We start from the raw sequence: 13,864 nt of genomic DNA, 5'->3' as shown, positions 1-13,864 counted from the left end.
ACAACTAACAAGGCTAACTCCTCATATGAAATAGCCTTCAGCAGAGGCTGCTCACAGTCAAAGGGAGTGAAATTGAATTTCACGATAGAAGCCACAGCTCTGTTCTGGAAGAGACTGGTAGGACAGAGAGGTTGCAGCTGTGGTTGCTCCTGTTATGGGTCTCCACAATATTTAAAGATGACTTGAAGGCCTAATAGACGCAAAGCCCCTTACCCACCCGGACCAGGGGCGATCCCCGACCTCCCTGCTGGGGTGCCGGGTAATTCCCGGGAGGCCACTGCATTCGACTTCAATCTCATTAATAAGATTAAAATTAACACAAATGAGGGTGAATGATATTCTCACCATTTTTGGGCGTTATCTTGAACTTCCCATCGGGAGTGGGCTGAGTGAATCACAATATTTGACCCTCTGCTATTCACCAGGCGCGTTCAGATTCGTTCTGGGCTCAGCATGGCAGCTGAATCATGCCCAATGTGTTATTATATTGTAGGATGAGCAGGAAGAATTGGTATCTATTTTATAAATAAATCTCTGGAGACAGCATGGTAGAATGGTACTTCAATTTTTTTTTTGTTATTCCTTAACAGGATAAAACTGGCAACAGAGCACAGAAACTCGATCAAGATTTTCCATTTGATCAGAGTAATGAAGAGAAAAATGAGGTTTGTTATTTTGTCTGTAAATCATTACGGTATTTTTCCTAATTTTACGATAACATATATGGTTCAAACTTATATGATGAGAAGTGAACAAATATTTTACTGCATTGATGGGCACAGTGTATTGACCATTTGAGCTGCAGGATTTATGCGCAGGAGTTAATAAATTTGTTTGGCACTGGTCTATTTTTTGTTTTGTTGCATTTCAGTCTTAGTCATAGCTTGCCTGCGTGAGTGCAGCTTTAGCAACACTCACCATCCAGGACAAAGCAGCCCGCTTGATTGGCACAGACGTTCATTTCCTCCATCACCGACTAACAGTAGCAGCGGTGTGTACCCTCTGCAAGATGCATGGTAGGAACTGACCAAGGCTCCTTCAGCAAAATCTTCCAAACCCATGATGGCTACCATCTAGAAAGATAAGGGCAGCAGATACATGGGAACAACACCATCTGGAAGTTCGCTTCCAAGCCACTCACCATCCTGACTTTGAAATATATCGCCGTTCCTTCACTGTCCTTGGGTCAAAATTCTGGCGCTCCCACATGAACAGCACTGCAGATGCACCAACTGCAGCGGTTCAAGAAGGCAGCTTACTATAGCCTTCTCAAAGGCAAGTAGGGGTGGGCAATAAATGCTGGCCAAGCCAGCGATTGATACATCTCATGAATGAATTCTAAAAAACATTTAATGCACCATTCTGTCGTGCTGAATGTGTCTATAAGCAGGGTCACTTAGAAAGTAAGGATCTTGTGTGGACCACATGTTTAAAAAATGAAGAAATTATCCTGCTTATGTTGTTTCACCTTGTCTCATTTACTGAGACATGTGTCTTCAAATAGTTTTGAAAGCAAAAATAGGTAAGTCATCCAATCATTGCTGCAAACCATTACAAAATGCATTCCCCAGGCAGTCGCAAGAAAGTATAGACTTGGAATTGTCAGCAGAAGGAACTAATGTGGGAAATAAATATTTTCACAGTTACCGGGAATTGAATGCTTTATCACAAATGGCTGTTGAAGATGAGAGTATAAAGTAGTAAAAAAGTGAATTGTATAAGTATTTGTCAAAAAGGAATTGAGAGAGGGTAGGGAAAGGGGATTTGAGTAGATATCTCCAGTTGAAAAGCTGGCACAGCTCATACCTTCGATTAACCAAAATCTGTCGATTCACTTATTGAGCATCAGTTTCCATTTGCTGAAGAGTTCTAAGTTTCTTCCACCCTTTTGTGGATAAAGATGTTTTCCTAACTTGCCTCCTGAAAGGTCAGTCTCTAATTTTCAGATAATCTACTTGCCCTGGACAGAAATAGTTTCTATCTGTTTCCTTTAATAATTTGAAAACTTCAATCCAATCATCCTTGAACTGTCTGAATTCCAGGGAATACAGCCATAGTTTGTTGTCCTTGTAATTTTAACCAGTGGAGTCCAGCAGTCATTCTCGTAAATCAATTGAGCACCTTGTCCAATACCAATATATCCTTCAATGGTCCCGGTATTTTTTATGACGAAGGTTTCTAAAAACCCTTCACAACTAACAACATACTTTTAACGTGTGGCAGAAATGTGAAAACATGGAACGTTCCTTCAAATAGTGATGAAATAAAGTTCAGATAACTCCAGTTAATAATGGTTGATGGATAAATGGGAGAGCTCCCTTACTGTTTGAAATGTGCTGAGGGACCTGTTTCATCCTCTTCAGAGGGCTGGTGGGTTTTTATCTTAATGTTTCATCTGAAAGAATACTTCTGACAGTGCTACATTCACTCATTACTGCACCGCTTTTTTTGCAAATGTGCTTTTCAGTGCTTCAAAAGTATTGTTCGACCTCTACGAATAGAGAGCATTTGTACTGTAATACAAATGATTACAGGACATACTTAAAAGGGTTGCAAACTTTTCCCTCTGTAATTTTTAAATTTCCAGTGAACTCTGATTTCTCCCGTTGCAAACTACACTCCTCTTGTCCATTCTTGTCTCCTCCCCCTGTCTAACCAGACCTAGACATGGTCTTAAGGGCTCAGCAGCCTTTGCTTTCACTGAGGCCTGACTAACTTGAAGGAATAGGTTTTGGGAATCTCCTATCTTCCCTGTCTTCCGGGTGACCTGCACCCATAACGCCCTCTCCATAAGATAACTATTAAAGAACTCCAATTGGTTCTGTTTTCTATTTAGCTTTAAAAAGCAAACTTAAAATGAATACTAAATTTGTTTGTATGGTACAGCATTGATCTGCATTTATAAGATTACCCATGTTGTATTAACATAATGATGTAATGATCCAGAAGAAGTTAGCCCAGAAATTAGGATATTTTCTTTTCTTCAAATGCTGCAGTTACTGGCACTGTATCTGTGCAATTATGATTATGATCCCCATGGAGACTGAAACTTTTAAAAAGAGAAGAATTTCGCAGCTGATCAACAGAAAAAACTTTTGGACGAAATTTCACATTTTAAGACGTTTACTGTTACAAACAAACTAAAATCACTACAAAACAAACAATACTTAACAGGTAACTAATCGATCAAACCGAAGCAAAATTTTCATTCAAATTAACTAGCTTATGTACTCGAGATACCCCTTTCACTGTGTGTACGCAAGTCTTGAAGTTATTCATGGTCCTCCAACAGGCACATTTCTCCCAGCTGCGCTAGTTTGAAACTTTGGTTGTCCTTTGAGAGTTATTCCCCTCAGCCCACGTCTTCTAGATTTGACTTCCATGAGCAAGGTCCACCACGGTAGCTCCTTGTTCCTTAAATCTCCAAAAGTCTCATCTGATCTGTTCCTTTCCTTTTGAACAGAAAATGAACTCTTAGAAGCAGCTACTTTGTTCCTCCACGCACGTACCGGCCTTCTCTCTCTCTCTCTCTCTCTCTCAAAAAGGAGCTGACCTCGTTCTGCAAGTTACTGTGCATATTTGAAAACGGCCTTTTGATTTAAATACGTTTCTGTTGGGGCTTCTTAACCCTATAACAACCAGACTTCATTGCCGCGACTAGAGTTTGGGTGCTTCCGGATTTCCCAATTTTGTCTCCAGTTAAAGGAGACGTTTTGAACCTAATTTTCTCATTAAGTCCAGTGTCCGTAGCATTATTCAAGTCATTATTCGTCGTCAAAGCAAAAATTGGCGACCTTTTGTTTTAAAAATTGAAACCGGTTCATGTTTGTGAATGTGCTTTTGAACTTGCAATAAATTCTGCCTTGGTTTTTACTCTTCTCAGGTTCTTGGGAAAGCAGAGGAGTGGCACCAGCAAAAGAACCAGCTGAAAGCTGAATCCCCAGACACTGGTGAAGAGGAGAAGGTTTTAAAAGCAGATCAGGTTGCAGTTCCTGCATTAGCTGAAGCTGATCTGTTCACCAATATCTCTGGACTTTTAACCATTGAGCAGCCATTGCATGCAAAGCCAAAGGACGTGACGGAGCAAAGCAGCTTCGATGTAAAGATTGAGCAGGCAAACCTCCTGTCAGATACTCTGCCATCTTTCGAATCTTTCTCAGTAGTGTCACTGAATGATGGGGATACACCATCAACCGAGTTTGTTAGTAGTTTGTGTCTGGAAAAATGCAGTGAAGACTCTTGTACATTTTCACAACAGTCATCAGATAGAGCTGAGGAGGTCAAGAAAGCAGACATTTTAGAACATGTTTCCGCAGACTGTCTCCCTCTGCACGATGTGCTAACACCTGAAGAGCCACAACCTTCAAAACAAACGAAGCAGATTAACGTAGAACCTGATATAGTAGCTAGCACCAAGAAACCCACACCACTACGACCTCCACCACCAGGATCAAGTGTTCCTCCTCCACGGCCACCACCACCTGCACGGCCTGCTCCGCCTCCTCGAAAGAAGAAGAACGAAACTACTTTGGAGCTGCAAGGTTCTTTAGGTCTGGATGGTAAGTGAGCTGCTATTAACAGACATACAAATTAGGAGCAGGAGTAGGCCACGCGGCCTCTGGAGCCTACTCCGCCATTCAGTAAGATCATAGAATTTACAGAGCAGAAGGAGGCCATTCGGCCCATCGAGTCTGCACCGGCTCTTGGAAAGAGCACCCTACCCAAGGTCAACACCGCCACCCTAGCCCCATAACCCAGTAACCCCACCCAACACTAAGGGCAATTTTGGACAGTAAGGGCAATTTATCATGGCCAATCCACCTAACCCGCACATCTTTGGACTGTGGGAGGAAACCGGAGCACCCAGAGGAAACCCACGCACACACGGGGAGGATGTGCAGACTCCGCACAGACAGTGACCCAAGCCAGAATCGAACCTGGGACCCTGGAGCTGTGAAGCAATTGTGCTATCCACAAGGCTACCGTGCTGCCCCTTTTCTTTTTTTTTTGTTCAGAAGAATTTTTAAATTTCATGAGACTGAACAGGGTAAAACACATGAATTGCACAGTATCATTCAACTTCATAAAGAGCAGCAGAGTGCACAGTAAAATTGTTACGTGTGATCTTGTTAAACAAATGCTATATAAACATTGGAATAAGCATCAGTTATCATTAAATCACAAACTAGCATATCCTCACACAACTACCAGTAGGCCAGCAGAAATGTTTCTTAGAAGACAGCCTAGAACAAGATATAAATCAAACTGGAATAAATTGGTATAAGTTGGGACGCAAGTTCCCATGATCTTGGGATGCAAGTTCAGCATGATCCATCAGATCATGGCTGACCTGATTGTAACTTCAACCCCACATTCCTGCCTGCCTCCGATAACCTGTAATCAGGAATCTATCTGGCTCTACCTCAAAAATATTCAAAGATTCTGATACGAACAGTGCCAATTTTACACCATGCCTTGATGTGTGTACATTGTTATCTGCCTGGAAAGAGTTTTGAAAATGCTTTGCAAGGAATGTCCAAAGATATAGTTTCCATTTATTTTAGAGCTGCATCACTGACATTACAATGCCGATTTTATCAGCCTTGACTGTTTAAAAAAAAAAATTTGGAGGACCCAATTATTTTTTTCCAACCTGGAAATGATGTGCACATGTGCACCTAACCTGCACATCTTTGGGTTGTGGGGGTGAAACCCAGGCAGACACTGGGAGAATGTGCAAACTCCACACGGACAGTGACCCGGGGCTGGAATCGAACCTGGGTCCTCAGTGCCATAGGCAGTAGTGCTCACTACTGCGCCACCGTACTGCCCCAGCCTTGATTGACTTAGTTCACATCTCTCCAAGTGCTTTAAAAAATGTTTTCACAAGGTGTGCCTGTCACTCGCTGGGCCAGCATTTGTCACCCATCCTTAATTTCCCTTGAGAGGGTGATGGTGAGCCACTCTCTTGAACTGCTGCAATCCATGTGGTATAGACACGTCCATAGTGCTGTAGGGAAGAGTTTTACAATTTTGGCCCAGTGGCAGTGAAGGAGCGGTGACATAGTTCCAAGTCGGGATGGAATGCGGTATGTAGGGAGGGCTAATAGGGGTGGTGTTCCGATGCATTTGCTGCCACCCTTGTCCTTCTAGATGGTAGAGGTTGTGAGTTTGGAAGGTGATGTTGCAGGATCCTCAGTGAGTTGCTGTTTGTGACATTTGATTTATGTAAAATGGATGCGTGACATCCTGATTAACTATTGAGCAGCTCAGTACAGTTCTGCTGACTGAGGCCTTTGAGTCACTGTCTTCGACATAACATGTAGATGAGATCTGTCTTCTGTTTCCAAGATGTATGTATACGCTTCAGAAGCTTTGGTGAGTGTTGTGCTTTGCTCCTCTTGAACTAATTTCTCAAATGATTTGCAAGTCAGTTCTGAGTGAAGAATGGAATTCTTTCCAAAACTCGGGTCTCTGTTATGCTTCAGTATTTTACATAGCAAAAGTAGCTTATGTTACTAACACTTGATTAATAGGCAACATTTTGCTTCTGTGTTCAAAGGACCCTGTTTAGAATAAATAAGTAGTATAATTATTTGCTCAAATCTGCTTCGAAGGTTTCTTATTCTGTGTAGAAAATGGCTCAATCTGATGGCTCAATCGTTGGTTTTTGCAATTATAGTGAATGGGGTCAGATGTTCACAACTACGCATATGGATGAGAGAATTACAGGGCATATATTGAGCAGCAATACAGAAGACTTGATGCATATTAAAAACATTGCTGCATCTGTTTTTGGCATGGTTGTTTTGCTAATTCACTCTTGATTCAGTCAACTCTTTCTCGTTTTCTTGTGGTAAGACATATCTCAAAATATCCTAAAGAATTGTATATTCAAATTCTCTGATGACCAGTGAACGTTGTCATGTATTCTATTGTGAAATAAAATAATTTTATTATATGGCTTGCATTGCTTGAGAGTTGAAAATAGTCCTGAATGTGTTCCTTGCAAATTCAAAAATATTTTTATTTGTCTCTGTTTTTGCACCAAAGTATGTCACTGCTTGGAGTACATCATCTGTTTTATCACTGTTTTTCTGGCAAATCTTGTGCTTGTTGATGAGAATCCTACCACTGAGAGATAGAATAGGCACTTTCTGTGATAGCTATAGAATGTTAGGTGGCTGGTTACTACTTGAATAAGGTTTGCTTTCAACTTTGACAATCTTCTTTAATTCTCCAAACCAGCATCTCACTCAGCCATCCGTATTCTGAGTGTCTCGGTGTACTCGATATGTAGAGCTTTGTGCTGTTGGTCTTCATTCATTGGAACCATTTTAAGACTGACCAGATCTGAGCGCTCCAATCAGAACCAAACAAAAAAACTAGATAACTTGGTTGGTGACCTAATGGTGTAACTGATGCAAAACTTTGTTGGTGACCGAATGAGTGTAACTGATGCAAATCAACCAAAGCAGATGTCTTAAATTTGATCTGTGCAGGAACCAAAAATAACTCCTGCTTGGGTATAATTGGCGAGCAGAATTTCCTCTTTAAATGCTGCACTTGCAATTTGATGGTTAACTCTGCTGTGACCTGCTTTAAAAGCAATAGACAGCAATCCAGGAAGTGACGTGCTCTGAAGTGAAAGGTTCTCCAGGTCTAAGAAACATGTGCCGTTCAGCTACTTCTATAACCAAACTTAGGACTTATTTTTATACTAATTGAAGGTTGATTGGATTTAATCAAGTGATGGTCAGGGCATCTTGATTTATTGTTGAACATAAAATAAATATAATAATTTAAAAATAAATCTAAGCAGACATTGGCTCTCTAAATATTGGCTGCTCTATATCTGTGCTTGAGGAAATAGCTGTGGCAATGTTACTTCCTGACTAAGTCTCACAAATGAAGTTGTCAATCAAAATTGGATAATCAAGGAAACTTTGTTTGATAATCGTTTATGTAGAATCGACAGATAGGGGAGGACATGGCAGCCAACTAAGCTTTCTTCTAAAATGTATCTGTCCTGAAGACTTTTAGGTACATTTGCAAATGTTACTTGTGGAATATCACAGTACAGAACTGTTACCGTGGAACTCTGGAAAAACTGGAGCCTGGAATGTTAAGTCTTGTTTATTATTATTATATTGCTGTAAAGGCTGAACCAGGTTCGGAGTGTTTCAATGTTATCCGAAGTTGAAATGTCAATCTTGAATACCATAAATTCAATGAGTTCAAAATATTTTCTGAATAACTGGAACGTGTACATTTACACACCACATATGGTTAGATAATTGTTAATTTGCTAATTCTAATTACTGCCTTAGGCCAGATCCCATATTAGAGGGAGTGCAAAGGTTTGGACCCTTACAAAACATTCACTTTGTTACGTTAAAATCTGAAAAGTTGCTTTCTTTCAATATAGCTTCTTTTGTAGTCTCCTTTGTCTTTATTGTGCACCCCTCCCTAAATTTGCGTCCCATGTTCCAGAGGTGTGACAACTTGGCAAATTCTGCCAAATAGTCCCCAACAACTTTGTGTATAAGGAACTACGTTTATCTGTAATATTTTGGATGATTTAACTTCGGAGAGACATTGAATTTGTTGATTGATGCATAATTATTAAACTGCTCTAAAAGCCATCTGATATAACGGGTTTGAGTGAGGAATTCTAGTTTAGAAGTGCTGTAATCTTTTAAATGCAATTCCAGCAGATCCTGTTGCATCCAGTGGTCTTGTGAGTCCCAACACAGCTGTGGAGAATCTAGCCAAAGAACTTCAGCATTCATTAGATCTTGCAAGTGCAACCAGTGGCGACAAAATTGTTACTGCGCAGGTATGTGGAAAGCAATCATTTTGACTTGTTGCAACAAAGAAAAGTACAGCACAGGAACAGGCCCTTCGCCCCTCCAAGCCCGTGTCGACCATGCTGCCTGTCTAAACTAAAATCTTCTACACTTCCTGGGTCCATATCCCTCTATTCCCATCCTATTCATGTATTTGTCAAGATGCCCCTTAAATGTCACTATCGTCCCTGCTTCCACCACCTCCTCCGGCAGCGAGTTCCAGGCACCCACCACCCTCTGTGTAAAAAAAACTTGCCTCGTACATCTCCTCTCAACCTTGCCCCTCGCACCTTAAACCTATGCCCCCTAGTAATTGACCCCTCTACCCTGAGGAAAAGCCTCTGACTAAGCACTCTGTCTATGCCCTTCATAATTTTGTAGACCTCTATCAGGTCGCCCCTTAACCTCCGTCGTTCCAGTGAGACCAAACCAGGTTTATTCAACCGCTCCTCATAGCTAATGCCCTCCATACCAGGCAACATCCTGGTAAATCTCTTCTGCATCCTCTCTAAAGCCTCCACATCCTTCTGGTAGTGTGGCGACCAGAATTGAACACTATACTCCAAGTGTGGTCTAACTAAGATTATATACAGCTGCAACATGACTTGCCAATTCTTATACTCAATGCCCCGGCCAATGAAGGTAAGCATGCCGTATGCCTTCTTGACTACCTTCTGTGTTGCCCCTTTCAGTGACCTGTGGACCTGTACACCTAGATCTCTCTGACTTTCAATACTCTTGAGGGTTCTACCATTCACTGTATATTCCCTACCGACATTAGACTTTCCAAAATGCATTACCTTACATTTGTCCGGATTAAACTCCATCTGCCATCTCTCCGCCCAAGTCTCCAAACGATCTAAATCCTGCTGTATCCTCTGACAGTCCTCATCGCTATCCGCAATTCCACCAACCTTTGTGTCGTCTGCAAACTTACTAATCAGACCAGTTACATTTTCCTCCAAATCATTTATATATACTATGAACAGCAAAGGTCCCAGTACTGACCCCTGCGGAACACCACTAGTCACAGCCCTCCAATCAGAAAAGCACCCTTCCATTGATCCTCTCTGCCTTCTATGACCTAGCCAGTTCTGTATCCACCTTGCCAGCTCACCCCTGATCCCGTGTGACTTCACCTTTTGTACCAGTCTACCATGAGGGACCTTGTCAAAGGCCTTACTGAAGTCCATATGGACAACATTCACTGCCCTACCTGCATCAATCATCTTTGTGACCTCTTCGAAAAACTCTATCAAGTTAGTGAGACACGACATCCCCTTCACAAAACCATGATGCCTCTCACTAATACGTCCATTTGCTTCCAAATAGGAGTAGATCCTGTCTCGACGAATTCTCTCCAGTAATTTCCCTACCACTGACGTGAGGGTCATCGGCCTGTAGTTCCCTGGATTATCCTTGCTACCCTTCTTAAACAAAGGAACAAGATTGGCTATTCTCCAGTCCTCTGGGACATCACCTGAAGACAGTGAGGATCCAAAGATTTCTGTCAAGGCCTCAGCAATTTCCTCTCTAGCCTCCTTCAGTATTCTTGGGTCTATACCATCCGGCCCTGGGGACTTATCCACCTTAATATTTTTCAAGACGCCCAATACCTTGTCTTTTTGGATCTCAATGTGACCCAGGCTATCTACACACCCTTCTCCAGACTCAACATCCACCAATTCCTTCTCTTTGGTGAATACTGATGCAAAGTATTCATTTAGTACCTCGCCCATTTCCTCTGGCTCCACACATAGATTCCTTTGCCTATCCTTCAGTGGGCCAACCCTTTCCCTGTCTACCCTCTTGCTTTTTATGTATGGGTAAAAAGCCTTGGGATTTTCCTTAACCCTATTTGCCAATGACTTTTCGTGACCTCTTCTAGCTCTCCTGACTCCTTGCTTAAGTTCCTTCCTACTTTCCTTATATTCCACACTGGCTTCGTCTGTTCCCAACCTTTTAGCCCTGACAAGTGCCTCCTTTTTCTTTTTGACGAGGCCTACAATATCTCTCGTTATCCAAGGTTCCCAAATTTGCCGTATTTATCCTTCTGGATGCTCCTTACAAACCCGTCCAGGCCCCTGGCACTAAGTGAGTTCCAGTCAATATTGGGGAAGTTAAAGCCTCCCATCACAACAACCCTGTTGTTTTTACTCGTTTCCAAAATCTGTCTACCTATCTGCTCCTCTATCTCCCGCTGGCTGTTGGGAGGCCTGTAGTAAACCCCCAACATTGTGACTGCACCCTTCTTATTCCTGATCTCTACCCATATAGCCTCACTGCCCTCTGAGGTGTCCTCCCGCAGTACAGCTGTGATATTCTCCCGAACCAGTAGCGCAACTCCGCCTCCCCTTTTACATCCCCCTCTATCCCACCTGAAACATCTAAATCGTGGAACGTTTAGCTGCCAATCCTGTCCCTCCCTCAACCAGGTCTCTGTAATGGCAACAAAATCATAGTTCCAAGTACTAATCCAAGCTCTAAGTTCATCTGCCTTACCCGTAATACTTCTTGCATTAAAACTTATGCACTTCAGGCCACCAGACCCGCTGTGTTCAGCAACTTCTCCCTGTCTTTTCTTCCTCAGAGCCATACTGGCCCGATTCCCTAGTTCTCCCTCAATGCTTTCACCTTCTGACCTTTGCTCCGGTACCCACCCCCCCTGCCATACTAGTTTAAAACCTCCTGTGTAACAATTTGTTAAATGAGATAAGTGTCTAAAGTACCCGTATTTGGTTTTGGTTTACTTTGGCAACACAGATACAGACATTTATTGAATCCCGTCCTCATTACTAAAGGTCTTCTACCCAGTGATTCTGTTTCCAAGCAGGGGCCAAAATCAGTTTTCTTTCCAAGAGTAATTATCGAGATTGTCTCGAGGGCTTCTCTTCTGGTTATTGGGACCTGCGTTTTGTTCTCAAAGTAGGAATACGTAAACTCACTTTATGCCTTCATTAAAAGATATTAAAAATGATAGAATCGTGGAATGAACAAGACCCTCAATGTTGGGCAGCTGAGGATGAATCCCTCCGTCCCACCACCACCACACGCGCACACGCACACACACAAAAAAAACCCTGTCGTTGTCCTCCAATGACTGGTATTAAAGCAAAATAGAACTCTTCAGGGTTGACTGAACTCGCAACGGTTTCTGCAAATTACAACCATTTTGTGTGGGGGGGTGGGAGAAGAATGCACTCGCTCAGCAGCTGTCAAAGTCTTTTACACTGACACTTTAATTCTGGAAACATTTAAAGAAAAACCTCAGGGGAACAAATACTGGATTTCCGTGACAGTAAGTTTTCGTCCTCGACCCTGGATCGCCCTACTTTAAACTTTACACTCATAAAATAATTTATTGATCTGAGTTATTGGAAAGGATTTATCTTTTTTATTTGGTCACTGTTGTTCCAGCAGTAGTTTGGAGTGACAAGCCCAGGAGGAGGGTTTTAGAAGGAAAAATAAAGTTTATTAAAAAATTGTTAATTATTTACATAATTAAAATAAACTCTTATGTTAAAGATAAGCAAAGCTGCCTGTTGCCGAACACCCCCTCCATCTCTTGCTTAATAGCTGCACTCCTTTCCCAAATCTCCCCCCTCCTTTCTAGCACTCTCTCTGTCGCGCTCTCTGTCGCGCTCTCTGTCGCGCTCTCTGTCGCGCTCTCTGTCGCGCTCTCTGTCGCGCTCTCTGTCGCGCTCTCTGTCGCGCTCTCTCCCTCGCGCTCTCTCCCTCGCGCGCTCTCCCTCGCGCGCTCTCCCTCGCGCGCTCTCAAGCTCTTTCTCGCGCTCTCAAGCTCTTTCTCGCGCTCTCAAGCTCTTTCTCGCGCTCTCTCCCTCGCGCTCTCTCCCTCGCGCTCTCTCCCTCGCGCTCTCTCCCTCGCGCTCTCTCCCTCGCGCTCTCTCCCTCGCGCTCTCTCCCTCGCGCTCTCTCCCTCGCGCTCTCTCCCTCGCGCTCTCTCCCTCGCGCACTCTCCCTCGCGCTCTCTCCCTCGCGCTCTCTCCCTCGCGCTCTCTCCCTCGCGCTCTCTCCCTCGCGCTCTCTCCCTCGCGCTCTCTCCCTCGCGCTCTCTCCCTCGCGCTCTCTCCCTCGCGCTCTCTCCCTCGCGCTCTCTCCCTCGCGCTCTCTCCCTCGCGCTCTCTCCCTCGCGCGCTCTCCCTCGCGCGCTCTCCCTCGCGCTCTCTCCCTCGCGCTCTCTCCCTCGCGCTCTCTCCCTCGCGCTCTCTCCCTCGCGCTCTCTCCCTCGCGCTCTCTCCCTCGCGCTCTCTCCCTCGCGCTCTCTCCCTCGCGCTCTCTCCCTCGCGCTCTCTCCCTCGCGCTCTCTCCCTCGCGCTCTCTCCCTCGCGCTCTCTCCCTCGCGCTCTCTCCCTCGCGCTCTCTCCCTCGCGCACTCTCTCTCGCGCTCTCTCAAGCTCTTTCTCGCGCTCTCTCTCGCGCTCTCTCTCGCGCTCTCTCTCGCGCTCTCTCTTGCGCTCTCTAGCGCTCATTCTCTCGCGCTCTCTCTCGCGCTCTCTCTCGCGCTCTCTCTCGCGCTCTCACTCGCGCTCTCTCTCGCGCTCTCTCTCGCGCTCTCTCTCGCGATCTCTCTCGCGCTCTCGCTCTCTCTCGCGCTCTCACTCGCGCTCTCTCTCGCGCTCTCTCTCGCGCTCTCTCGCGCTCGCTCTCGCGCTCTCTCGCGCTCGCTCTCGCGCTCTCGTGTTCTCACGCTCGTTCACTCAATCGCACTCTCTCTTGAGCTCTCCTGCGCTCTCTTGCGCTCTCTCTCGCGCTCCCTCTCGTGCCCCCTCTCGTGCTCCCTCTCGCGCTTTCTCTCGCGCTTTCTCTCGCGCTCTCTCTCGCGCTCTCTCTCGCGCTCTCTCTCTCGCGCTCTCTCTCTCGCGCTCTCTCTCTCTCGCGCTCTCTCTCTCTCGCGCTCTCTCTCTCGCGCTCTCTCTCTCGCGCTCTCTCTCTCGCGTTCTCTCTCTCGCGTTCTCTCTCTCGCGCTTTCTCTAGCGCTCTCTCACGCTCTCCTT

At 44.6% G+C, this 13,864-nt stretch overlaps 1 protein-coding gene across 2 annotated transcripts in view; it reads left to right on the top strand.

The window, feature by feature from the left end:
• wdr44 (WD repeat domain 44) overlaps window positions 1–13,864 on the top strand; it is a 104,949-nt gene that overhangs the window by 28,252 nt on the left and 62,833 nt on the right. The window contains exons 3-5 of one of the 2 annotated variants that reach the window (XM_072505052.1): window positions 591–665; window positions 3,884–4,559; window positions 8,718–8,839. In XM_072505052.1, the coding sequence (XP_072361153.1) occupies window positions 591–665; window positions 3,884–4,559; window positions 8,718–8,839 (873 nt within the window). Of the gene's footprint in view, window positions 1–590; window positions 666–3,883; window positions 4,560–8,714; window positions 8,840–13,864 lie in introns of both variants that reach the window. The other variant, XM_072505051.1, reaches the window with a different exon arrangement.

Source organism: Scyliorhinus torazame, chromosome 5, assembly GCF_047496885.1.
Source record: "Scyliorhinus torazame isolate Kashiwa2021f chromosome 5, sScyTor2.1, whole genome shotgun sequence".
Taxonomy (NCBI): Eukaryota; Metazoa; Chordata; class Chondrichthyes; order Carcharhiniformes; family Scyliorhinidae; genus Scyliorhinus; species Scyliorhinus torazame.
This window is presented reverse-complemented; position numbering and strand designations above follow the sequence as displayed.